Here is a 27788-nt window from a genome sequence, read left to right as displayed (position 1 = left end):
ATGATTTAAGGACCTCATGAACTAAACTTGATTCATGCACAATTGGTACCCATAGTAACTCATTCACAGTAGCTCATTCATAGACTCCGCCTAAAATTTTTCAGAAATAGGGGTTTTGAGTACTTGCAGTTTCCAACCTATCACTTTCACTTTGCTGGTGCACCTTCGAAGCAAGAAGAGATAGTCTTAGTACACAACCAAGACCCTAAGTATGGGTACTGTGGTTGAGACTACATGTTTTTGAGACTGACATATTTTGGCTAGAATCCTAAACTGTCTATTTTCTGTCCTTGAGCAAACTTAAGTGATGAAATAAGGATGAATAAGGATGAAATAAGGGTGAAAAAGGATGCAATAAGATCATGTGTTTACACATTTAGTATAGTACCTGACATACAGTACTCTCTGAAGGGCAACTATGGTCGTTACTGTGTCCATTGTGGTTAGGGATGCACCATTATTAAATCAAACCAATTCTTTGGCCAGCACTGTGTGCCTGGTAAGGAATGGGGCATACGTGAGCAGGGCACACAACTGTAGGGTGGGTAAAACATTTCATAAGAAAATGGAAGAAAATTTTGAAAGTTCTTCCTCAAGATTTTAGTAATGAAGGGAGACCACTAGGGCAAACTCTCCTATGGTTCCTGGAAGACCAACAAGGCTCCGTGACATGGATATAAGGCAATGCCTTGATTCAACAGGAAAATACTGCTAGAAAGACTACTTCTCATGGCTCCAAAATCATATAAATGAAATTTCTCTGCCTCATAGTACACACCTGTGTTTAGTGAGGCACCAATGAAGTCAGGAAAACAATGTGCTTCATCATTTTTTTTTCTGGAGTTGGTTCTTCTCCATCTGCTATGCTTGGCTGTTACTTCTATGATGATACTTCAAAAAGTTTGTGAAAGAATGAAAAAAGTTAGATTCATTTTGGCACAAAAATGTTTACATCCTAGGATTTTTTTTATAACATGAATTTTCCATGAATTTTTGAAGATCCCTTATGTGCATGGATTTCAAAATTCTGTTCTTCCAAAATCAACTACACTTTAACACACAACTTATTTTTCGAAGGGCTTCATACACAAGTACAGTCACTGTGCAGGGAGTTTGGTTTTAATATCCTCCATGCTGTATGTTTCCTGGCTAACTGGCTGTTATGCAAAATATCCTCATCCTAGGCTACAATTCCATTGATTGCTCAATGTTTGTCAAGTACCCACTACATGTAGTATATTGTCTTTGATGTCCAGGTATAAAGAAATAACAATGGGACCAAGAGAACAGCCAACTTTCCTCATTCCAAGGATCCACAAGGAATTAGTAAGAGCAAACTGTGGTGAAAAGATATGGAAACATTAAAATCTGCAATGGAATATGCAAAAAAATACAAGTTGGCTGTTTGAAATTGTGCAATAAACCCATCTTCCAAAGTGGCAGTCGGGTCAGGCTTAACCCCTGTACCTCTAACTATGATCTGTGAATAGTATTCTTCCAAAAACTTGATAACATTGTCTGTTGGTATGAGTGCAGAAATTAAGAATAAACTGCAGGACCTCCTGCAGCAGTGGAGCACCAACACACATGTGTAGTCGGTATGTTGGGTGTTGTCAGACTTGCTTGGTCGGTCGGATGTGGCTAGAACTATGGTTCTGCTTTGCTTTCCAGACTGGCTTTGTGACCTTTCACTCCAAGCACTGTGGAATCGTTGATTTTTGTTTGTAGCAATCTCAGGATTTTTTTTTTCTCTTTAGGATTACTTTGGACTTGTATTTAATGTTATGTTTTTCATTCTGCACTGAATACTGGTTCTCTGTTCAACTGTTCCTGTGTCTGCAAGCATTTTATTGGCAGCACGTGGAATCCTCACATTATGCTGCAAAGCCCACAGCTCCAGTCTATCCGGGTATCAGAGACTCTCCCAGTGGGAACATTTCCTCGCATTTCCTCCCCCCAGCACACCTGTCCCCCTAGCTCTGTGACGTTGGCACTGGCATGCTCATTTGAATTGATTGCTTGATTCTGAAGCCCACATCCTGTTGTTCCCTGCCTTTTTCCTCTCTTCCCAGAGTCAGTACTCAGTCTGCTCAAAGTGTGGGCAGCCAGCCAGGGCCAGCAGCAGCACCTGGAGACTGTTAGAAATGAATACCTCAGCCTCTGTCCACACTACTGAGCTGAAAGCCCCAGAGTGGAGCGCAGAAATCTGGGTGGAGCCAGTGCTCTAGATAGTTCTTGGACCTGAGGATCAGGAAGTGAAGGGCTGGAGAATAGCTTAGTCTTAAGAAAGGGTGTGCCACCTAGTGGGCACTTGGGGAATGTGTATTTTTCTTTGGTTTGCACTTAGGAAGCTCTGGAGTCTATTTCTATATTGGGGGCTTTTCCTTAGGCCAGGCTTACCTTAATAACCAACTATATCGCAAGCTCCGAATCACACACCCACCTGGGAACACTCAACTCTGAGACACGAAGTCTTCTGAAAGTCCTACACTGTTAGGCTGGAAGTCTGATCCTCCTCGAGTTCCTGCAAAGTGTGTCTACTCTGTCACTTCATGTCCTCCTTGGGCTTTTCGAGGACCCACAGAATCTCTCTAGTCCCACAAGGATGCTCCTAGACAGAGGCCTGGATCTAACCATTGAAACAGTTAGGTCTCCATATTTTGATGTTTGCGTTTGATATTAGTTGGGGAAACAGAGGCAGTGATTGGCCTACCTCCCTGTCTGCAAAGGAAGACAGGTAGATCTGCTCCAAGCTTAATATCAAAGTCATGAGTTACGATAGCTAGGAAGGCAAGTGACAATAGCCAAAGTCATTTTAATGACAAGTTACTGTTTCTCATGATAAAAGCCCTAAATGGTCAATTGAGAAAAAAAAAAGAAAATTTCTATCATTTTTAATATTGCAGATCATTGTTCAAATCATATGTTATGTCCCCCAAGGACAAGCTTTGATAATTTTTGCAATATTTTGGTCTTTTTCCTGGGCACATCTTTTTTCCTTTCTTTTCTTTTTTTTTTTTTACAAACTTGATATATTGGACATATCATTTTTAATCAGATTTTGGTACTTATCAATATATCATGAACATTTCCCTATGCCATTAAATATTCTCCTAGATCCCAGCTTTTATTGGCTATAGATTATCCGTGCTTATAGATGTCCCAGAATTTATTAAACCACTACTCAAGATTTGGACAAGTCAAAGTAATTTTTAAAACAATATCTTATGTCAGCAAAGTGGCAGACTACTAACTCATGTTCTTTATCAAGAGAAAAAGAAAGAATCATATCAGTGATGGCAATTTTAAATGATGTACAATTCTCATGTACCAAAATAACAAAGCGTTCTGAAAAATGGAGACATAAATGCAAGCCATTGCATGCATGATCATCCCTCAAGTCAGACATTCACGTTTTCAGTGGCTGATCACCATCTTGCCCTTAAGTGAAGTACAAGGGCATCTTTAGGTGAATGAGAGATCTGGAAGCTTGAGCCCCTCCCCACCCCCTTACTCTAGAGCCCCATCCGTCTCTACTCTCCACTCTGGCTCTGCTGTCCATCCTTCAGTGTCTGCAGTCCGCCGAGCACAGCTGTGATTCATACACCGCAAGGGCGCTTGGGCAGACTGGGAGCTCATCATGAGCACAAGCGCTGTCTACCAACGTTGGCATAGTACAAGAGGGAGAGCTATGTGACAGAATCCTTCAGAAACAGAAGGCAAGAAAGAAAGACTCTTAACCAGAGGTAACGGAGAAGGGAAGTAGAAACAATATTGTCAAAGAGAGGCAGCTCTCAGGACTTCAAGGATCTGTTCTGTCCAAGTTCGTTTTCCTTGAGACATTGTTGTTGTGCAACAGTTCCTCTTATAATATTCCCAGAAGTATTCACACAGCCACCCAATGAGGAGGATGTGTGTACAGCTGTGGTCTGTGCACCTTTATTTAAATTTTTTTTAATTGAAAGGCAGATTTACAGGGAGAAGGAGAGACAGAGAGAAAGATCTTCCTTCCACTGGTTCACTCCCCAGATGACGGCAAAGACTGAAACTGAGCGAATCCAAAACCAGGAGCCAGAAGCTTCTTTTGGGTCTCCCACATGGGTACAGGGGCCTAAGGTTTTGGACCATCCTCTACTGCCCTCCCAGGCCACAAGCAGGAAGCTGAATGGAAAGTAGATCAGCCAGGACATGAACTGGTGCAAATATGGGATCCCTGCACTTGTAAGCGGTGAATGAGCCAATTGATCCATCGTAGGTCCCAGGGAACTATTTAAATAGATTATATTATAGCTAAAGTAATCATTAGGGAAAAAAATGTTTTTAGCTTTCTTAAAAATGGTGCTCTTAGAGGGCTAAAGTCCTAAGCTTGCATGCATGCTCCAGTTCCCATCCAACTCCCTGGGATGGCTCAAAGCCTTTGGACCATATACCTCATGGGAGTACAGGAAAGGCCCATAAGAAGCTCCTGGCTCCTGGGTTCAGACTGGGCCAACTCCAGCCACTGCAGCCGTTTGGGAAGTGAACTAGTAATTAAAAGATTCTCTCTCTCTCTTTTCAAACACATACACATAAATAAGAATATATTTTTTAAAAAATAAACTAGTACTTCAATATGATAATCATATATCTCCTTAGAAAATATGGCAGAAAAAATTAAATCAGTACTGGACTAAAAAAATCTACACTTGATCTTAGCCAAAAGGCCGAGAAGCGATGGACTAAAAAAATCTAAGCCAGTGATCACCATGAAAGCATAGTCCCAGGTGCAGGAAGACTAGAAGATTCATCGGCCTACCTGATCACTTGCAGTGTCCTTACTTCCTGGGAGCAAGGGAGTCCTCAGGTCTTTCCGACTCCAGTTTCCATTCCGCAGACAACATAGGCTTCTTTTCCCCTCCGTTGTTGAAGAATTAGGTATTATCCCAAAGGTGTTGGTGCCTGGAATTGGCCTCCCTGCTTGCTCTCGGGGCGGTGAGGCTTTGGGTTTCTGAGCAGCCCTGGAAGGGCAGAGGCCGCATGGAGACTAGGCAGAGCAAGCAGGCGGGTGCTCTGTGCTGGGAAACTACTGCTCGGAGTGCACCTGGGACCCACACACAGCCGCCATCTCACCTGTCGTCCTATCCTTTGCCCGATTCCAGATGAGCCTTTCAGTGCCGTCACTGAACTAGAATTGATGCGAGCCTGTGCAGAGAAGAGTTAACCAGAAACCCAGAACATACCAAAATACGGGAGTGAGAGGAGAGTAAGAAATCCTCCTGACCTGTTGCCCATGGCATTGAACTGACACGAGATTATGACCTTTAGTGAACCCCTTTCCCGAAGAAATTTGTCAGGAATGGCTTATATAAAGGATTTCTCATGATTGAACTTCTCTTCTTAAAGCATAGAACAATGCTGCTATGTTGAAGTTATCTCTATTGTAAAGTCATTTGACATTTGAGAATATTGTGCATAGGTTGATGGCTTCTAAGTCTACATGGCTATTGTCTGAGTACACCCCTACTACCTGTATTGCCCTATAATGCACGGTGGCAGAGGCCGTACTGCTTTAAGTCAAGCCTCAGAACTAACAAAAAGATATGTATTGAACTCTGTTTGCTTTGCGGTAGAATTTCTTACAATAAGCAATAAGCCTAAGATTTAGAGCGAAAGGTCAAAACTGTGTAAGTAAGAGAAGCTACTGCCCTTTAAGGGGGAAAAAATACATGTTAATTTTTGCAGCAATCTCAATTGAATGGGTTTCCAAGGAAACGAGTATCTGCAAGGGGTTCAACTCACTTATTATTTATGAGCAGACACTGAGAATGGTGCTTTCTTGTAATCTCTTCCTGGTCACACACAATACGCTCATTCCTAACTTTTCTTTGTCATTCTGTCTCTAAGTCTCATTTTTACCCTAAAAGGAAAAAGAATGTATATTCTGATTCTTTGTTCAGACTTTGCAGTGTCAAGGATATAAATCTGGTGATCATCACTAAAAAGGGAGAAATTTACATTAATCCATTTGACTCACTTTTCTTGACTGAATCAAAGGTACTTTGATTGTTCTTGCCATTGTTTTTACCATCTGCTCACTTGTTGAGTCCTGCCTTTTCTGGAAGTTGAACTAGAAAGACTTGACCAGTGACCTAGTCTTCAAGTTTGAGTAAGCTAGATTTTGTTGGAACATATCCTAAGGCAGAGTTTAAATTTTCTTTTTTTATTTTTTATTTCAAAGTAAGCTCAGGCTTACCCCAAGTCATAATATTACAAAGAATTCCATATACTCTTCACTAGCTATTGACATCCTCCTACCAACAACTTTATTGTCCTGTGTGTGTGAATGTTTGAACCATTTGAGAGTAAGTTGCAGGCACTAGCTCCTGTTACTCTAAATACACTGACGGAAGCTCTCTTCAACAATCATGGTGCAATGATTAGAATCTGGAAACCAGACATAGATACTACTGTTTAATCTACGGACTTTATTCAAAACCTGCAAACTGTAATCTCCACCCCTCATAGAGGCCATCAAGGCTGCATTGGTACTATTTCCTGGGGCTTCGTATCCTGCACAAGAGTGGGCCAGAAAATGTGTGACCCATAGTCCTTCCCCAGTCTTGCTTCCTCATTCAGGACCCAAGATTACGCATGCCCTCTAGGTTTCCTGCGTCTCTTGTTTTCCAGGTTCACTCCTGCTTTGATACGGTATAATTGGTATATATTCCTGGCATACAATGGGAGGTTTTGATATGTGTATATATTTTGAAATTACTGACCAGGAAAATTGATCTATATGTCACTTCACATCCATCCCTGCTTTTATGTGTGTTATGAACGTTTAAGATGGAATCTCCTGCTGTTCAACTATATTGTACATCATGGAGTCAGCAAGCTGTACAACAGATCTCCAACACTTACTCATGCCCTTTACAAGAAACTTTGGGGACTCTTTCACCAACATCTACACATCTTATTGCCAGCCCCCTACCAGCCATTGGTAACCCCGCTTCTCCCATTCCATGACTTTGACTTTTGAGTGTTCCATACAGAAGAGAGATTGTGCAACACCGGCTCCCTGTGCCTGGTTTATTTCACTCCATATGAAGTCTTGCGAGTTTGTGCTGATCTGCCCTAATTTGGAGCAGACTCACAGTCTTTCTCTGTCTTTCATGACATTGCCATTTTTTGGAAAACCACAGACTGATTATGCTGTAGAATGTCCCTTAGTCTCAGTTCGACTGGTGCTTTCTCGTGATTAGAATCAGATCACGCATTTTGGGCAGAAGTGCTGAATCACAATCACATCACATGATCTTTGTTCCTGCAAATGTGCGAACATTGTTGTGTACTTTAGAAATCGGTTACCAGCTTACAAACCAAGAGGCCTGGATCCTTGGTGGTGAACTGGTTCATCCTCCCACTGGGTTAGAAGAAAGCATCATCCCTCCAAGTACCAATTCCAGGCCTTGAGAATCAAGATCTCAAGTAAAAGCTGCTTGTTTCTGTGTCACCCCTGGCACATGTAAGGTTGAATCACGGCGTGATGCCTAGCTTGAGACTGCATTTCCCAGCACTGACCATCCACTGCCTGCACTCTTCCAAGAGTGTCAGACACTACCACTTCCTCCTCTCCCCATGTATGAGCCAGACATTCTTTGCTTTTCGTAATCTAATCACCTTTCTATGACACAGAATTTTATTCTAGTATTAACCACACTCTGCTTAACCTTACAGTGACTTCCAAACATGCCTGTTTGGTTGACAAAAGTGTAAATTCATCTTGATGTATGCCAACAATTTATTATTTGAGTGTGTGTCCAATACTGGATTATGTGCTGAGAATAAAGTCTTAAATGAGACACCTCCTTATGTCGTTGAAGTTTTCAACAGATGTGTTGCCAGGGCTTGGAGTGATCAGCACCCCGTCAATAAGTGAGACGTGATAGAGGAGCTATTGGCTGACTAGCATTTGTCATATAGAAGTATAAGGGTTAAGCCCCATTGTGTCAGAAGAATCCCATATGATTCCAGGCTCATTGAAGTGGAAGTATTCAGCACGTAGCATATGGTTTTGGTGATGTCTGTTGGGTTGCAAAGTTCAAAGAAAGCCCATTTTGTCTTCCTTCTAGGATATGTCAATTCAGTCTGGGGGAAAAAACACACCTGATACTAATCTATAAGTGATGTGAACTTTTAGCTTTTTATTTTAAGAATCAGTTTTAATTAGCACAAGCTATTTGTAAGCCCACACCTATTTCTGTAAGACTTTGCTGAGCTACATTTACATGCCGGCAGATTTCCCTGTGTAAGTGCAGAGTTCAGTGATTGTTAGTGTTCTATAGGGTTGTGCACTCATTACCACAATCTTCTGTTAGAACATTCCCAGTATCCCAAGAGACCTGGAGCCATTTTACGCTTACTCTTCATTCCTGTTCCCGGCCCTGACAAGCACCGACTTACCTTCCAGCCCAAGGACACTCACACAGGCGTGGAACATTGCACGGAGTGGCCTTTTCACCTGCTCTCTTCTATTTTGCTTATAGCTTTTTAGGCTCACTCCTGTTAACATCAGGATCTGGACGTTGAACTGTTTCACCTTGTTTCATCATAACATTTTTAACTGAAAATATAGAACTGAAACCTTTAGTGAGCAAAGAATAAATCTTTTGAAAATTATGTCAATTTTGCACTGGTTGTTTTGGGGAAAAAAACAAGCAAAGTAAATGCAAATAAATCTAACATTCATCTATTATTCTTATTATTAGGCAAATTATTTAAATATTCATCTCTAACATACTTTCTTTTACCCTAAAATGTATAGGATTTCTGTTAAATATCAAAACCATGCACTCCAACAGTCATTCAACTTTTCCATCAAAGCTTTTTTTTCATGATGAATCACCATGAAATAACCATCTTAACACTTTGAATCCTGGGAAAATATATCTACTTACTATAGATGACTGAAAAGTACATAGAATGAGTGGTTATATGATATTAATATAGACTATAAATGATATTTACAAAAGCAAATATTCAAGAGCCTATGGTATTCACTTTTTAAAAAGATTTATTTATTCTTATTGGAAAAGCAGATCAGATTTATGGAGAAAAAGAGAGACAAAGAGAAAGATCTTCCATCCACTGATTCACTCACCAAATGGCTGCAATAGCTGTAACTAGCTGATGTGAATCTAGTAGTCAGGGGCTTCTTCTAGGTCTCCCAGATGGGTGCAGGGGCCCAGGGCTTTGGGCCATCCTCCATTGCTTTCCTGGGCTATGAGCACTAAGCAGGATGGGAAGCAGAGCAGTCAGGACATAACTGGTGCCCATATAAGGTGCTGGCTCTTGCAGGAGGAGGATTAGCCAGTAGAACCATCACACCAGCCCTCACCATCCATCTTGTACACATGCCTAAGTCAGGAAACTCAGACTCCATCTGAGTCTCTCATGTGGTGATGTCAGAGGCCAAAGCATTTGAGCCATCAGGGAAATAGATCAGAAGTAGAACAGCTGGGATACAAGCTAGCCCATTTATAGGAAGCCAGAATCGCTACCTACTGTTTCCATGTTACTGGCCCCCTGAGGTCTCTTTCCTCCTATGCCTATCCTTCATGACATTATTGTCTTCATCCACTACCTTAAAGGTAGCCTTCTCTTATGGTCTGGATCTCAGCTCTCTTTGAATAGTAGTAGCTTATTCTCTCACAGCACAGCGATCTTGGTGCTCTGCCTTTGTCTCAGAAGTTACTATGTGATCTTCATGCTGGATGGGGCTCTTAAATGTGAGACATTGCGCTGGGCCACAAGTCATTAATCAACATTCTTTCATTCAACAAAACTACTCTGCCAGACAGTCCCTGGACTAGCACTGGAATTGAACTGGAATTTCCAGCCCAATGACTCATTACAGAACAAATCTTGACCTCCTTGAAGTTGAATTGATGATGCATAATAACACGCCACAGACTCTGGCACAAAGATAGGTTTAATCCAAGATTGCTCGGAGACATCCATGGTTGTTAGGTGCCTGGCCATGCATGTGCAGAGCACAAGAGGGACATAGCACCATCAACACAGAGGGGTAGTAGGTGCATCCACAGACACTGATGACATCATCTGGTCAGAATTGGAGGGACTTCAAAATGCACAGAAGCAAAAGTTATACATGGCTTTCAACATTTGGGTGCTAAAATAAACTTCACTTTGAACTCCAACTTTCTGAACTTTCTGAAGTTTTCTCACATCTATGGGTAAGAGCTGAAGAAAGTTGAAAATAGAACCCATGCTGCACTGCACTGGGTTAAGCCGCCACTTGTGATGTTGGTATCCAATATCGGATCATACACATACCAAATCCCACAGCAACAGATTTCTTAGGCCCCTGCCACCCACCCAGGACACTCAGATGGAATTTTGGGCTTCTGGATTTGGCTTGATCCAGACCTGACTGTTGTAGATTTGGGGAAGTAAAGCAGTTGGATGGAGGACCTCTTTCTCTTTCTCTCTTCTCTCTGCCTCCATCTCTCTCACTTCCTTTCTTATCCTAAGCCATCACTCTGCCTCTCAAATAAATAAACCTTTTATGAAAAAGATAAGCAGAGGATATCATCCTTGAAAAAGACTGAAAACTGTTCTGAGAGAGCCAGGTGACCTAAGGTTATACAATACAAGGTTTCTGCCCCACTCTCAGTGGGCTTGCTGTAGGAGTTGGGTGCAAGCTGAGTGCCCATGTTTCCGTGAGAGCATTCTGCCCAGAGACTGATATATAGAAGTCACTGCCCCTTGTGAGAGGCTTCAGTGGCAATGACAAATTGCTAAGTGCTTTTGTAGTGGTAGTTGCTTGGTCACAGAAACCCAAAGTGAAAGCCAGGAAAAGTGAACTGAGCTGGTCACATGGAACATACCATTTCTTCTACACTATTTAGTCCTAAAATGCTTCAGATGGCGATCAAAGTTGATACACCAGCTTAGACCAAGAGTAACAAGGAGGATAGAATGGAGCTTGCAACTCCAGGGCTTAAGGCAACAGTCAGGGAGGCTGGAAAAGCTGGCAGAGACCAGATCATGGGACAACTTCAGCCTTCCTCAAAAGCCAGTTATGTAGCTGACCACAGGCCCCGTACAGGGCTTGTTGGTCCATCCTGCTCCACATTTCTGGCAAAGCAAGTATGAGGTGGGCTGCAGAATGGCAGTTCTCAGAGGCGGAGGGCTACTTGCTGATTCTTTTGAGGAGGTTCCCTGACTTCCAGGCTTGGGAGTTTACTCTGTGATCTTTGCGAAGCCACAAAGGGTTGCTTTCTGTAACTTACTCCATCTCTGAGTTGACATATTTCATCTAGCGAGAGGCTACTATAACCAGTTGTGTGGTACCTCCTATGTGAACCTTCTTGGGCAGCCATGGCAGTGTCATGAAATAAAACAGACAGTCCCCAAGCCTGAGAGCCAAAACATACAGTGTCCAAGTGGAGGAGGCCACCAGGACTGCCTTGATGAGAACTCCGTTGCCCCGAAAGCCCTCTCTGTTCTATCACTGTACTGGCTCCACCACTTGAGCCCCAAGTGTGTCTTGTTCCCACTTCAATGTTCACATCATAGACAATTCTGTTCCACTGCACCGGATCAGAAGGCAGTCCTTTTATGCTAATAAACCACTCTGTCACTTTTTCAAGCACATTTTTGCAAAAGCACATTCTGCTTGGTGATGGATTCTGTGCAGAAGGTTCCCCGGGGTATGCTTTTGTGGAGCTGTAACAGGCGAGAACTATCAAAAAGCTTTTATTAAATATTGAAAGAGAAAAAAAATAGAAGCAAATTCAGAGTCCAACACTCTTTAAAAGAAGGAGAACTTTGCATTTCCATTCCTAATGACATAGAGTTCATCTAAGAGCCCCCAAAGGCCTGTCTTGTTCTGTGGCTACCTGGGGCTCACACTTCCACTGTGGCCTTCCAAGTGCCCTGCCACTTCTGACCAGTGTCTTTCCTCTAAGACTGAAAACAGAGCACTCCCCTGCTGCAGCATCCCAGGCGCCTCCTCTGTGCTCCAGGTACATCACCTGAAAAACACATCTCTCATCCAGGTGGTGCAGCCCAGCAAACAGTCTTGGCTCCAGGCTATACATCCAACAGAGCAGAATACTGGCTTTCTCAAAGTCTGGCTCAGGAGAACTTGTGACAGATGTTACAAGACACACGAGGTTCTGTGATCAGGTATGTTTGGCAAGTGTTGCTATACAAACAGTTCAGTGTACAAAGATCAATTATATGTGTGTGACTCTCCAAAGATACACAATGTGTTCTTTTCCAAACTCATGTGACCATACAACCTCTTTGTTATGGTTTTTTCCTCCTCAAAGCATTTCTTGGGACAGGTTTAATCAGACCCTTTGTGGATACTGTCTATTAATGCAATATCACAATACTCTCTTACTAAGAATTATACAGTTACACTGATTTAGGTCCATTTAGGGGACCATAAATGGAGCTTACTAACCAGGCTGGAACTGAGGAAATAAAATTTTCTAAGGTGGTTAGAATTTGGCATGGTGCTAGAGGTTTCAGTGTCTATATAATTGATAGGAAGGGCAGGGGAAGTCCAACCCCAGGTCCAAAGCAAGCCCCAGAAATCCCTTCTCTTCAAAGCAAGTTCTAACTTGAAAGCACTCAGATCATTTGGGAAAACAAAGAGCCCATCTAGCCTGGAAGAACTGATAGAGTCACAGTATGTATGGCACCTGGCCCTAGAAGCCACCACCCACTTTGTGACAAGTCACATCCCATTGGGACTGAATTTCCCCATAAGTCAAATAAAATACATGTGGAATTTATAGCCAAGTTCTGTGTGTTGTTTCCCAGGATCCAGGAGAGACCCAGCACCCATGAGCTCTCATGTGCTATGGGTGTGGAGAGGGCTACTTCAGGTGTGGAACGTCTAGTGGAGCTTGCCCCAGCTCACACCTTTGCAGTGGTAATAGTTTGGAATCCTCATTAAAAAAAAAAAAAAAAAAGCAATGAGATAGAAGATTGTAGAAAGACCACAAGAGTATCCTCAAAAGTTTGGTACATCCCTTGAGTTTCTAAAGAAAATTTTTTAAAAATACTGCCTTTTATCTAGATATGCTTTTGGCAGTTTTGCATACCTGGAACCACACCCTTTGACCTTTAGAATGGGGACTTTCCTCCACGTGGGGTAGCTCTTTCTGAGAGCCTGGGTGTTCCAGCCCTTTTGACAACCTCTCTCTTGGCAGAGGCAACCAGCAGCAGTGATTCCTGTTCACAGTTCCATAATTTCATTGGCAGTAGGTTCAATCAACTGGCCCTCCTCTAATCTTTAGTAGCAAAGATATAAAAGAGAAAACTGGATTGACTTTAGACACACAAATGTCTCTCTAGAACAGTCCAAGCCTGAAATAAACCACTTACTAGAATATATGAATTTTTCTGTTTAATAAAAAAGATGCAAATATTTTAATATACAGAAAACCCATTGAGTTTCTGCTGTGCTAAGTGTCAGGGACTTTTGGGCCAACAATAGAATGGAGAGGCTTATGAAATGCAGAGAAAGTGACATTTCAATTTAATTCTGGAGGAGTAGAAGGGCTCTGCTGTGTGGGGAGCTGAAGGGAGGGAATTTAAAACACAAGAAGAACCTGTGAAGTGTCCTTGAGGCAGGCAGGAGCTTCGAGTGTCCGAGGAACTGGAAGGACAGTGTTTCAGGGCCAGTCAAGTATATGAGTGCAAGATGGTAGTTGATGTGCAAGATGGTAGTTGATGGTAGGCTACCTTTTGGCGAAGAGTTCAAATTTTATTCTAAATGCAGTAAGAAGCCACTGAAAGAATTAAACAGGGGAGCTATGACTGGATGTTCAATTTCTAAAACATCATTCCTTGTTTGTTCTAAGAAGTAAAGTGGGGCAAGGCCATTGCAGAGGCCATTCTGGATGCTCTAAAAGGAGAAGCTTGGGCTAGGATAAGGGCATTGGAGATACAAAGGTTGGATTAACAATGTCTTCTGCAGGAAGAGCTCGTTAATGGCTTGGATATAGATAAGAAGCGGAGAGAGAACTCAAAGAATGTTACAAGAATGTTTCTCTAAAGCCCTCAGGTGGCGCTAAGATGGGAAAACTGTAGGAGGAACAGGTCATAGGAAGAACTAAGTAGATTTTGCCTATGGCTGGGCAAATAGGGATGGCAGTTGGTTCTGGTGTCATAGGCCACATCTGGGATGGAGACACACTTCATGTCATTGGTTTGCAACTGTTATTTACAGGCCTGAGAAAGGATAAGTTCCCCCAGCACAGGAACTGGCAAGCTTTTTATTTAAAGTCCCAGAAAGTAAACAGTTTCAGTAGGACATGTGGTCCTTTGCACCTACTCAACACTTGTGGTACAAGAGCAGCTGTAGATAATAAGTGGCAAATGAGTGTGGGTGAGTTCCATTAATACTTTATTGATAGAAGGTGGGCCACATGCTGACCCCTGGCCTAATGTAAAAATTTTAGACTGGAAGAGAAGGTGACCCAAGACAGGGGTTAAGGTATTTCAGTGACAATAGTCATGATTATGTGTACATAAATATATCCTACTAGGCCTGCTTATTCTAAGTGCTTGACTTTATAAGCTAACTTCATATTTGCAATAGGATAGGTAGTGTCATCCATATTTCCAAACACAAGGCATATTTTATAAATAGCAAATGGGTACTGTTACCCTATTATACAGGCAAAAAACTGGTGCAAATAGTTTATTTCTCTGCTTAGAGAGAAGTTGGTAGTCCAGGGCTAGAATGGCAGTTTGTGTCTATCAGCAACCTGGAAGTCTTATAGCTCATTCATCCACCAGTCCTAGAGTTTGATCCTCCCTCTCATGGCCCAATATGGTGTCTGGTGCTCCACGCACTTTATTTACATTGCAGGCAGCAGGAAAACAGAACAAAGCAGAAGCAACAAATGACATGTGCTGGTTGTCTTCTAGTTGTCTTTTGCATTTCCTGAATACCTCCTTCTGTTACCTCTCATTGGCCAGAAGTTCGCTCACATCAAGCTGCAAGGGAGACTAGGAAGTATGTTAGCTGGTTTGTTTGTTTGTTTGTTTGTTTGTTTAGCAAACTAAAGTGTGCCCAACTAAAATTAGACATTCTGTTACTCAATCGAAAGTAAAAACAGTAGAGGAAAAATGAGAAGTCTCTGACCAGTTGCTTTTAGGACTATCCATTATCTTTGTGCACTTTTGTGCAAATATGAAAGCATATCCAAAAAGTCCATGAAAAGGTGTAATTAAAAGTAAGTATGTAGGTGTTAAAAAATTGAAATCCACATATAATTTTTTCACAATATGCATTTTCTGACAGCTTATTGAGGACTTTAATATAGTTGGTACTCCAGGCTTTTCCTGTTCAGCTATCCTGAATGTCAGCCTCTTGGTGGTGAAGGCCTTTCTACTCTTCAAAATCAAGTCAGATATCACTTCTACCATGCTGTCCCTGGCTCCCAAGACAGATTCTTCTTGTGGCCCCATAGCAAGTGTGCCAGACTTGCTAGTACTTTGTCACTTCCTGGTATGTCTCCTTCAGCTGTTTCCTCTGCTTACTGGGTAACTCAAGAAGAGCTGAAACTAGGTGGAGATGTGGAAGGTCAGTTGTTTAGAACAGCAGGACAAACAAGTGAAAAATGTTCAATGTCACTAAACATCTTGGAAATGCAAATACAAACCATAATGATATATCACCTCACCCCGTTAGAATTGCTATTATCAAAAAGACAGAAAGCAGCAAATGCTGGCAAGGATAAGGAAAAAGAGGACGTCTTATACACTTTTGGTAGAGATGTAATTTAGTACAACCACCATGGATAACAGTAGGGAGAGTTCTTAAAAAGCTAGATAGGACTGCTATATGATCCAACAATCCCATTACGGGGTATATACCCAAAAGGCATGAAATCATTGTGTCAAAGAAATATGGTCTCTACCATACTTATAGTAGCAATATTCACAATAACCAAGATATGGAATCAACCAAGGAATACAACTTAAAATGATTGGATACAGAAAATATGGTGTGTGTATATACATAATGAAATACTATTTAGCCATAAAAATGAAATTTGCAGCATAGTCATTGAAACTAAAAGACATTATATCATGTTAAATAAGTCACACACGGAAAGATAAATACTTGTTTCCTCCTAATATGTCGAAGCTTTAAAAACTCATTGTAAACACAGAACGGTGATTACTAGAGGCTGGGAGGGGTGGAAGTGATTGAGGGAGTTTGAATAACGGGTACTACATGAGAGTTAGATCAAAGGAATAAATCCCTGGTGTTACACAGCATAGTGGGGAGACCATAATTCACAATATTCTAGTATATATTATAAGCACAAATACAAGTAGAAAGCTCCAAACCTCTGTTTGTCATAAAGTGATATCAAAGAAGGGGGAATGTTGGATACTCCCACGGGATCAGCACTTGTATTAAAGTGTCATCCCACTGTCCACAAATAGGTGCAATTGTTATTCACATAATAATAATAATAATAATAATTAATAAACACAGAACAAAGGATGAAGCGAAATTACAAATGAGGAAAGCGCTCAGAATGTCCCAGTCCGTGGTGGAGGAGCTGGAGTCAGACACCTAGTGGTTCTCCAAATTTACTGCTGATGCAAATAACTTGCAAAAGTTAAAAAATCTTGATGCTTAAGTTTCACGCTGCATTAATTCAGACTTTCTGAGAGTGACCCCTAGGCATCCATAATTGTTAAAGTTTCTCAGGTGATCTTACAGTGCAGCTGTATTTGAGAGCCAACACAGCAGGAGCCAGAGGAAAAGCGGGGACCTTGAGTGTTTGTTGTTTACCTCTGATTTTCTGAAAAGAGGAAGTTAGTCTTGTCCATTGGGTCATTTCCTTCTAGCTATTTATATTATAAATTTGTATTGCTTGAGACACTTCTGATGGATGTTATTAAAACCCCACCCAAGCTTAGTTAAGGAACTTTTATACACTGTGGCCCAAATAACCCTGAAGCTTTTCCCTAAGTAGCTAAATTAGAACTGTCAGTCACGAGCATGAGAAAGTAATCTTGCTGAAGCTTACCTCATTTGTGGCACATAACATATATTCAATTTGCTTTATCGACTTGACATAAAAGCACGCACGATTGATCACAAGTAACAGCTGTGGTTGTGTCTATTGGGATGTGGGCCACCATGTTTCAGATTCAATGTCAGTGTTCAACTCCAGCTCCAGCCAGTAGTCATGACAATGTTGCATGTTCATTCCAAGAATATTCTCACCTGGTATGAGAAAAGAAAGTTTTAGAATTCCAGAAAACTTTTTCTACTTTCTCCAAATATAAAAAAAAAAAAAGTAAGGAGATGGGTTTTCTTAAATATTTTTTGAGAGTTTATTCTAAGATTTGTTTTTATTTGTTTGAAAGTCATAGCTACACAAAGAGCAGAAGATAAAATGGAGAGCTCTTCCATCCACTGGTTCACTCTCCCAGATGGCAGCAACAGAAGGCAGGAGCCAGGAGCCCCTGGGTTTCCCACAGGGGTAGTTTGGATCATCTTTACCAGGTGTATAAGCAGGAAGCTGGATTGAAAATGGAGTAGCTGGGACTTGAATCAGCGCCCATACAGCATGCCAGCATTGCGGGCGCCGCCTTTCCCCTCTACACCTCAATGCCAGCGCCTGAATTTTTTTTTTCTATTCAAAAATTTCTGAAGGAATTCAGGATTTTGTTTTTAGATTTAATAAAAATGCTGTTGACACTCAGACATCTTCCAGATGTTTGGCAAAAAAAGTAAGAGAAACAAAGTATTTCTAGTGCCATAGTGAAAGAACACTGTGATTTGTCAAGCACATTCAGAGATTTCTGGAAATTGTTTTTAAGTGTTCCTTTGCAATGGAAATTGAGGCTCTGACTTTAGTTGACCTGGTTACTGGTGAAAAACAAGAGCTTGCCTGGATTTGTGCCTTCAGTGAAACAGAGAGGAAAAAGTACACTGGGTAGAACTACAAAATGGGATGGATTCATTTCACAGCTCCCAACCAGACAGGGAGCTTGGAACATGTGTGCTTGCCAGGGGGGAAAAACCTGCTTTATTGAAAGAATAATTTTCAGATTCATTTTGGAAATTTGAGATAAATGAGATTGGGGGGAAAAAAACATAAGGCACGGATCCTTTTCTCTAGAGGGTTTGCAGAAAATAGTCACTGCTTCCAATAAAATGTTTTGACATTTTCAGTAGGGAGAAAATGTTAATTATAATGTTACATATATGTCTTCTCAAAGGCATTTGCAAACAAATCTTTTATTTGTTTGAAGAGTAATCAAAGAGTAAAAAGACGAGTAAGATGTTAGCTGTGTTCTTTATTCCTTAGCGTACCTTTGGTGCTTTCTAGGATGTTGCAATCCATTTCCCAGCTTCAAGTGTACAAATTGCAAAGCATGTCTTTACTTGTTTTACAGCTCACTTGCAGTTTTCTGAGGAGGCTTGTGGCTAACCATCCCCCGGGACTGCCTGGGTTTCTCATTTGGTCTCTTTCTTTGCCTGTTCCCTAATTCCTCATCGTCTTCCCTTGGGGCAATAGCCCTGAGAACCACAATGACCTAGCTTACTTTGTACGTGTAACACACATGCTAGTAAGCCACTTAGCAACAGAGGCCATGGTTGGCTTTTTGTTTTCTATTTTTTTAAACAGCCATTCCTGTAGCTCCTACCTCCCTGCTTTGTTGAGTGGCTGTCATATCTTCCTGCCATACACCCCTGCCCCAGTATTTACAGTGATGACCAGAGCTGGACACTTCCGTGCAAATTGGAGTGTTGCACAGTGTGTGGCCCTTTCGGGAGGCATATCAACAATGTCGCATACTCATGAACCAACAGTAACCCCAGTGTGAGCATCACCATCCGAGGCCCAGTCTCGCAAATAGTTTCTGGAAAAGAAGCAAGCATCAAATTAAAAACAAGCAATCTGCCCCTACTGATATTATAAGATGCACCACTGGCACATATGTGGAGACACATGCTGGCCACCACCTCAGGGGGAAATGCTGACAAGTAATCATGTTAACAAACTGCATATTTGTTACCTTCCTAGTTGAAAAAATCTGGTGATTCTTACAGAAAATCCTTCTCCTTTTTGGACCACTATCTTTTAATATCAAGTGTTTAAATACTACTGAAGCCACATTACAGCTTGAGAATCAGCTTATGATAAGATTTCAATGGAAATAAAATGACAGATGTACCCAATTTAGAACTAGTCCTCATTCAAAGCATTGTCTTGCTTGCACTCTCCCTCTCTCTCCCTCTCTCTCCCTCTCTCTCCCTCTCTCCCCCCCTCCCCCTCTCTCCCCCTCTCTCCCCCTCTCTCCCCCTCTCTCCCCCTCTTCCTCTCTCTCTCCCCTCCCCCTTATAAACAAAACATAAATCCAGAATTGGACAAAGTTCATTTAAGCTCTAGGGCTTACATAGATTAGTGCTAATGAAGTAGAAAATCATCAGGTGTGAGGGACAGAGTACGGACACCTGCAGCATTTTCAAATGTAGTCTTCCTTGGCACATTTGCAAAACCAGCGGGACCCATGCGTCATGGGGAGGTGTTTGGATCCTGCCATCAGAAGCCAATCTGAACACTCGACAACAGATTCAGTCGCTCACATTTGTACAACTGGATTAATGTTTTGGAATCAGCTCATTACTCCTGGATTTTCTCTGGTTCATGCTAATAAGCTAGATTATTGATTTTAGGATTGTCTGTGCGCCTCGGGTATTCTCTCAGATGTCTTTATCATGTTTCAGGCTGAAGTTGTCAACCAAACTGACATCACCATGAGTAATCATTTTCTAATCACGTTGAAAGGGGTTAAAAGCAGCATGTAAGATGAATCTTCACAACGTCAGAGTACTGGAACCTGCCTGCCTGTCACTCCTCCTGTCTGGGTGGAGGTCATTCCCACCTGCCTACCATCTTCCCCAGGAATTAGCTGCATGTACAGCTTAAGACCTTTAGTCATAAATCTGCTTTCCAATACATTTGAATGGCAGGAGAGCTCCAAAGACACCTCCGTGAAAACAGGATTTTAGCACATCAAGTGCTATTGCAGAGAAAAGCCGGCTGGGTTGCAGTGTGGGGTGGTGTTTGTGTGTCCTCCCCTGTTTCATGTGTATGGATGTATGCTTCTGAGTGTATATGCCTGGCTCATAGGGTGCCTGGGGTTCTGCCTGCATGCATAGAAGGTGCATATATGTAAAGTAGAAACTGAACCAGGGTACCAAAATGAACTCCTGTATGCAAGAAATATATGAAGTGCACCCAGCTGCCGGCAGCAATCACTCCATGCAACTCTCTGATTCCTACGCGTGTTTGGAAGACAGTCCAGGTTCCAATAGCTGTGGAGCAGTGGCTGTGCCCAGCCACAATATATATATGGAACAGGCCTGGGCACTGAACCAGCCTTATACCTGTAGTTACCCTGGAAACATGTTTAAAAGCAAGGACTCTGACTTGGACATGGCCCTGAATCAGTACGGCCAACCTGAATATTTCACTGAAGAAAAGCCTACTTTTTCTCAAGGGCAGTCGCCATCGTACTCTCAAAAAAAAGGTAGGGACCACATCGCTTCCATTTGTTCGAAGTTTCAGTGTGTGTTTCCATTGTGTCTGAAAGTTGCTGTTTGCATCTGCGTTGTCAGATTTTTGAATTTGAACACTGAATATTCGAAATTGAAATCAGCTGTAAAGGAGGTTGCTAGGTGATTGAAGGACGATGTGAGCACAAAAATTCTCAAGCATTATTGTCTTATATATAAAAGTGGAATTGAGTTGGTTTTTCTAGGCTGTATTCTGCATTGTGACATATGTATGTATATTACATGTGTATATTGCCCAAGGTGAATAATGCCACGCTCTTTACTGAAAAAAATTATTTAAGTGGTTTCCCCTTGCTAGAGAGAAGGTAGCGCCGTAAGTCTCCCCTGTTTGGGTCCACATTAAAAACCTACTGGACTTTTTCTTGATGCTTTGGTGAAAATATCTTTTTGTTAACTAATAAAATATTTCAGTGATCTCTTTGACATACTAAACTAATTTGTTAGGGTTTTTAAGTGTTTTCATAGATTTACTTGTCAAGGTAACTGGAAAAAAATATCTATTTGCAGCTATATAGAATTTTTGGAATGTAAAACTCAAAAAAAAACTGATATATTTTATCTGGCTGTTGTGTTCCTGAAGTATAACATTCCTAGAATTGTGTCAAATAAACTGTATACGAAAGCAAGTGAGATAGCCTTTTTGAAAATCCAGTATTAAAACGATGTGCAATATCCATTTGTCTTCATAGACACGGTGACTATCTAGAACAATTTAGTTTTATATAAATAAAATATTTTGTGTGTTACAAATAATTACAGTGGAAGTGAACAGGGAGTGCTCAGGGACTTGATAATAACTACCAGAAGATGTACTTTTAAAAGTATCTTAAATTCTAATGCAGATATGCCAAAACTTGATTATTCTGCATATAATCCACAGGCTATACATAGAGAATCAACTTTGTGGATTTCCATAATTGGCAAAAATATGATGTCCTTTGGTCTTAGAAGGTAAATTTCTCTGTGACATTATGGTTTATTTGATTGTGCTTTCTATAAAAATTGTCATTAGCTTTTCCTAATGTGACCAAATGTAGCCTGTTAAGAAAACCAATACAGAAATTGCTGAAATTAAATTCCCTGTGTAATGTTTACATTATGTATAACATTGTTCTATAATGCTTAATTAGGCAGTGTAAACAAATGACAGGATTTTGTCTGTAAAGTTCATCAGTATTTTCACTTAGTCTCCTATCCTCCTGAAGGGTTGTGCCATGTAAAGTCTCTAAGGGCAAATCTGAAATAGATTGAATTGTGTGTACTCTCTGTCTCACTATTATAAGCAGTGCACCTTTGAAAAAGAAGAAATTAGCATTGCCTCATTCAACCTAGCTGGATATAACTTTCAGGCTGTAGGATCACAGGAAAATGCTATTTTTTTAATGTCTCTGTCTAGGTATTCTTAAAAATTCCTATATTGCCTCTTTCAGTTCTTTTCCTTTTCATTTTTTCCGTGATGTTTTCTTCAAGCAATGTTGGGAAATGTTTGCTTATAAAATGTGACACTAGGGATTTTTTGCTAATTACTTTGATGCATCAGCTAGAGGAAAGACACATTGTATGCATATATTGATGTAATTTCTCAAACCCATATGCTATTACAAAGCCACTGCCACCTGCCAAATTCACTAAATCAAAGCAGACAAATATTCTTAAAGCGTTATTATTTACTGTTTCAAGTCTTCCAGCAAATCCCAGTAAAACTAAACCCAGCTGTTGACTGTCTCTTAGGACAGAAGGTCATACCCAACATGTTTATCCATATTATCCATATTGATCCACTATTGATTTTTGTTGTTGCCAGAGCACATCAGTAGTCCCTCATTAAGGCAAAGTTAAGAGTATAAACAGGTACTTGGGGGGGACGGTTCTCATTTTGCAATCGGGCTTGTATTTGTTTTCACGAAATCCATAATTGTTTCTGTGTTTGTTGCTGTTACTACAGTTCTGTAACTTCAATAAGGCAGCTGTTTTAAATTTTCTTTACTTTTCTAGAATGGCATACTCTCTAGCTTTCGATTAGGCTTTTCTAGTACACAGAGAACAGGCATAATTTTGTTTTAAAAAAATGAAAAATAAAGAGCAAAAAAGAGTAAGGCAAGGGCAGGGAAAGAAAGGAAAACATAGTGGATACACATTGTTGAAATAAAGGAACGCTATATTCCCTTTGTGGAGCAAGCATGGTCATCTTTATTAGTAGGCTTTAGAATAATTTTGTGTTTTCTTTCCGCTATTTCTCTAAGTTTTTTAATATATAGCCAAGAGAGGAAAATGTTTGGAAACTCTTAAAACATTCAGAGAAGGAAGGAAGGAAGGAAGATAGTTCAGTTCATGGAATCACATTTAAAATAAAGCATCAAGTACTAAGGGAAGAAGAAAGTAACGTAATTTTCACAGTGAGGACAACTGAGATGCAGAATAGCGTGTTTGTCATATCCCAGAAGGAGTATGAGAAAGCAAAGTTTTGAAAGTGACAAATCAAGGAAATCCATCAGCTGTTCAGAAGAGAGGCACTCCTTATTCCTTGTCTTTCCAGGAAAAAAAAAAAAGTAATGTTTGGTTGTTTCCAAATCAGTCAGCATGGCCAGTTTTGACTTCACTCTTCTAGTCCCCAGAGGTTCGAGAGAAAGGGGAGAGTAAGTTTGGAAACCAGAGAAGTGGAAGTGGTTGCGGTTTCAGTAGAGTTAAAAGTTATGACATCTCTTTCACCAGAAACTCGAATCATATTCCAAGTGCCAAACAGCCTTCATCTGGCTGCTCTGCAGGCCTGTTGCCCGTCAGCCTCTGGCTGCGTTTAAACAGAACCCTTCCTGGGAGTCTATTCTGTGCAGCTCTCCCTCCACGACATTTTGTGCTTTGCTGCTGTGTCCCAGCTTTCTTTAGAGAGAAAGATGGCATGTTCTAGAGCACTCTGCTCAAAGCAGAATGTCCTGCTTTGGGGCATCAAGGAGCTGGGTGTGTTTCTCCTGTTGTAGTTGGATTTTGGTTGAATACCAATCATGGGAGCAGAAGCGCCACATAGTAGTAAGGTTTCTGAATCTGCTTCCATTGTCTCTTGTGTCTATGCTTGTGTGTGTGTGTGTGTGTGTGTGTGTGTGTGTGTGTGTGTGTGTGTGTGTGTTTCTGTAACTGTGTTGACTCTGTGTGACTTAACAAAAATGGAAGTTGTAAGTTGGGGATTGTTTGAAGTGACCCACACCAAAAGAATTAAACAGTTAAGCTCCCAAAGAAATATGACCTCAAATTGGAATTTCTTTGGCATCTTGTAAGAATGGAGAAGAATTACAATTATTTTTCAGTGGAGTCAGGAATGGGATGGCTCTGAAATCTTCCCCATAAAAACAGGCTCCAATAAACTCTGGATTGACAGTCTAGTGAAGATAACAGAAAAAGAAACCAAACCAGGGAAGATTTGATTCCACTGCACAACCATGAACTTGAACTTCTAATTTCTCTTTCTCAGCCTTTCCGTGCCCCCTGCTTGCTCCCACCCTCTCTGATTCCCTCCACTTTTCCAGCATTTTTCTGCCCTGCTCCCCCAGTCTGGTCCTCACTCTTCCTCTCTAGTTGCGTTTGTGTAATTTAAACATAGAGGTAATCAGTCTATGCAGCGAACCACTGAGTATTGGAGACATTGTCTCCCACTAAATACTATTAAGTGACAATAGCACTCTAGAAAACATTCCACTGCTTTTAAAAACACAGAACACATTTGTCTCTCAAAAAATTGAATGAAGAGCTTCTTGACATACCCAGGCATGGCAGCAAAGAACAGTGACAGTCTGCAGTCCAGGTACATGTGCAGACAAAGGCAGGCATTGATGTTCCTTCCATTTCTGAGAATTAAGTTATCTGAATGTGCCAAAGGCACAGATGTCAGGGACTTCATCAGATGCCCTAACCTCATCTAAAGCACATGCCTTTGTTTCTTTTGGTGAACACAAATAATAGAATCCAAGGCTATGGGAACAAGTGAAAAGCAGATAAGTGGCAGACTGGGAAGGCTTCAGGTCCATCTTGATATGCTGGCCTCTGTCCCTGAGTGGACACCTCCCACGAGTGGAATTCAAGCTTTCTTCTCAGCTCCCAGAACTCAAGGGCATTCAGCCTGGGACCAAGCTGCTGCCCAACCCACCATCCCTGTGGCCCAGCCTTTCTGAGCCCATCCTCTTCTGATCTCCTCCTCTGCACCCCTTCTGTTCCCAGCAGTTTGGTGGCAGTGTGCCCACCCTTTGCACCCACCAAAAGGATCCTTCTCCAGATTCTTACCCAAGGCTTTGGCCTGCTAGCACAAACACCAGCTTTTTCCTGGGTTTTGACCCTGGCTGCACACTTCTGCTTGCATCAATTACTACTAGTTCCTTCCCACCAAACTCTTTCTTTAGCCGGCACCAAACTCTCTCCACAACCCCTTCCTTCAAAAGTATTCCTTATTTTATACAACAATTCCCAATCATTTGTGCCAGCAACATATATATATGGCCAGGCTAAGTGCCTGCATTTTACATTCAAGTACCTGGGTATAATTCCTGGCTCTAGCTCCCAATTCTAGCTTACTGCTAGTATACCCTGGGAGGGAGCAGGTGATGGCTGAAGTACTTGAGTCTCTGACATGCATGTGAATGGAGTGCCTGGCTCTCCTGGCTTTTGACTTCAGCTCTAACCCAGCAGCAGCTGCCATGGGCATTTTAAGAATGAGCCAGTGAATAGATCTCTCTTCCTCCCTGAATCTCTCTCAAGTAAGTGTTTACATTCTTAAAATAAATTGTGTGTGTGTGTGTGTGTGTGTGTGTGTGTGTGTGTGTGATCAGACAAGAGTTTCTCAACTTGGCACTATTTAGTACCAGAAATGCTTTGCTGTGGGGCCATCCTATATGCTGGAGGGTATTTAGTAACATTCTTGGCCTTCATCCCCAGATGCTAGCAGGAAACCTCCCAGTTCCCAGTTGCCACAGCCAAACCCGACTCCAGTTATTGCCAGCTATCCATTGGCAGGGGAAGCCAAATCACCCCAGCTGACAGCCACTACATTAGTGGTGAAGAGCTTAATATTTAAAAAACATCTGAAGTCAAGAATCCTTTTATAATGTGAAAATCCTCCTGCTTTGTAGATGCCCCAGTTCTTGGTCTCTTGAGCTGTTTCCAGCTGAATACAGACACTCATGCAGCTCCATCCTTGCCTCTGTGTCTGTGGTCTGCATTTGCTTCACTTTGTCATGTATGCTTACCTATATCTGGTCTATATCAATTGGAAGAACCATGGAGACGATGCTCCCTAATCACACTCTGTAAGGTGACATCCACTACAGTTGCAGAATGCACCTGCAGGGACACCACACAGCTGGTGACAACAGTGATGCGACTCAGGTAACATGGTCACCCTTCCTACAACAGAAACCCAAAGAGCTAATAACCCACAGTGTTACAGCTATAACCTTTTATTCCATTTTGAGGAGATTTTCAGATTTTCCAGAAGGTACTCATTTTGCTCAAGGATTCAAGCCATGAAATAACTAGGGGTGCTTTTGTATGAATCCAGAGCCATAAACCGATTTTCCAAGTAAAATCACAGCCAAGTCTCTTTCACTCCCTTGGATGCTTTCGGTTTGTGCTTTTCTACCCTTCCAATAAGCTTTGCCATTTTGCTTTCTAACCCATGTCCCCATTTTATGTTTATTTTCACTTACTTCAAAGAGCCACACACACAAGAGAGAGAAAGATCTTCAATCTACTGGTTCACCACCCCCAATGCTCACAATAACCAGGTTCTGTTCCAGACCCAACCCAGGAGCCAGAAACTTCATCCAAATCTCCTGTGTAAGTGGCAGGACATTAGGCTATCATCTGCTGCCTCCCAGAATGGAAACTGAGTCATAGCAGAGTAACTGGGCATCCTGAGTGATGGGTTAACCCACTGCACCACAATGCCCATCCCGTATACCTCATCTTAACACAGGCAACAATTTCATTAGCATCAAGACTCTTAAAACTCCAACACTTGTAAGAACCTGAGTGCCAGTACCCATAAAAGAAAGAGAAAAGAGAGTTCTTTTCCTAATGGCTGCTTAATTACATTGTTCAACCAAAATACGCTATGCCTCTATGTTATATACTAAGAATATTTTTCACTTTCATTAAGACATGTGTTCTCTTTAATTTTTTGCACACTTGTTTTGTCTCCCTACTTTTGATAAACATGAAAATTCTGTTAAATATTTCTTTGCATAGGGTGATCACTCAGAGAAAGGGTGACCAACATTTGGTCCAGAGGTTGGGGCATGGGTGCAGCGCTGGTGCCGGGGAGGCCTCACTGAGATGTTTCTTGGTGGGGAGATGAAACTGTCTTCTCAGTTCAGTGGATTGCTCCACTCTGAGCTTGGTCTCAGTTATTTCCAGCTCTTCATGGAAAGCCAGATCTCTGGATTTCATTGAAATCTCCTAGTTGTAAAAATCAGCTCCTGTGCTTTTTGTAAGCCCTCAGTTAGCCACACACTGTAGGCTGCAAATGCATGCACCTTTGTGATTACAAGTCTGAATGAAACTCATTATAACCCCCGTTTGCTTTCTTCGTAATTTGCATCATCATGTGTTTTAACTCAGACTGTGGATGGAAAGGTTATGTTGGCCACTCCAGAGACAGGGAGAAGGAAATTGAGCTAGCGACTTGCTGGGTGTGAAATGATATGCCCAAGCCTAGTCCTAAAAAATTAGTTGTGTATGTTTTAGTTTTAGGAATTCTTGAGCCAAGAGAAACCATCCAAAACCATTTTATCCTTTAAGATCTCAGATGGAAACCCGAAGTCCTCATGCCATGTTCTGGATGAGTCTCTGGCCAGACCCTCCTCTTGCTTCCTTGCCTTCCTCCACCCCCAGTCCTTCTGAGTTCAAAGTGTTGGACTCCAGTGTCTGCTGTCCAGCCAGCCAGAAGGTGGAGAGTGAAGGGAAGTTGGTCCGTGTTCAGCAAGGGCAGTGGCAGTACTGTTCTGCAGCTTTGGGGAAGTGAGAGGCCATAGGGCAGCTCTGTGGGAAGTTTGAGCAGCCAAAAAAGAAACCCTCTTGTCGTTCGAACTGTGAACCTGGGGCTCCTGCATGGAGCAGGCTTGTACACACTATTCAATAAATAAATGTGCAAATGGAAGGTCTG

The 27788-nt window shown here is 41.6% G+C and overlaps 1 protein-coding gene across 13 annotated transcripts in view; it reads left to right on the top strand.

Moving 5' to 3' along the window:
- Positions 1-27788, top strand: part of THRB (thyroid hormone receptor beta) — a 337755-nt gene that overhangs the window by 278288 nt on the left and 31679 nt on the right. Inside the window, exon 1 of one of the 13 annotated variants that reach the window (XM_004588288.4) lies at positions 20172-20598. The exons of the other annotated variants lie outside the window; for them this stretch is intronic. Within the exon in view, the coding sequence (XP_004588345.1) occupies positions 20271-20598 (328 nt within the window). The 5' untranslated portion in view covers positions 20172-20270. Of the gene's footprint in view, positions 1-20171; positions 20599-27788 lie in introns of those variants that run through there. 13 annotated transcript variants of the gene reach the window in all.

Source organism: Ochotona princeps, chromosome 30, assembly GCF_030435755.1.
Source record: "Ochotona princeps isolate mOchPri1 chromosome 30, mOchPri1.hap1, whole genome shotgun sequence".
Taxonomy (NCBI): Eukaryota; Metazoa; Chordata; class Mammalia; order Lagomorpha; family Ochotonidae; genus Ochotona; species Ochotona princeps.
This window is presented reverse-complemented; position numbering and strand designations above follow the sequence as displayed.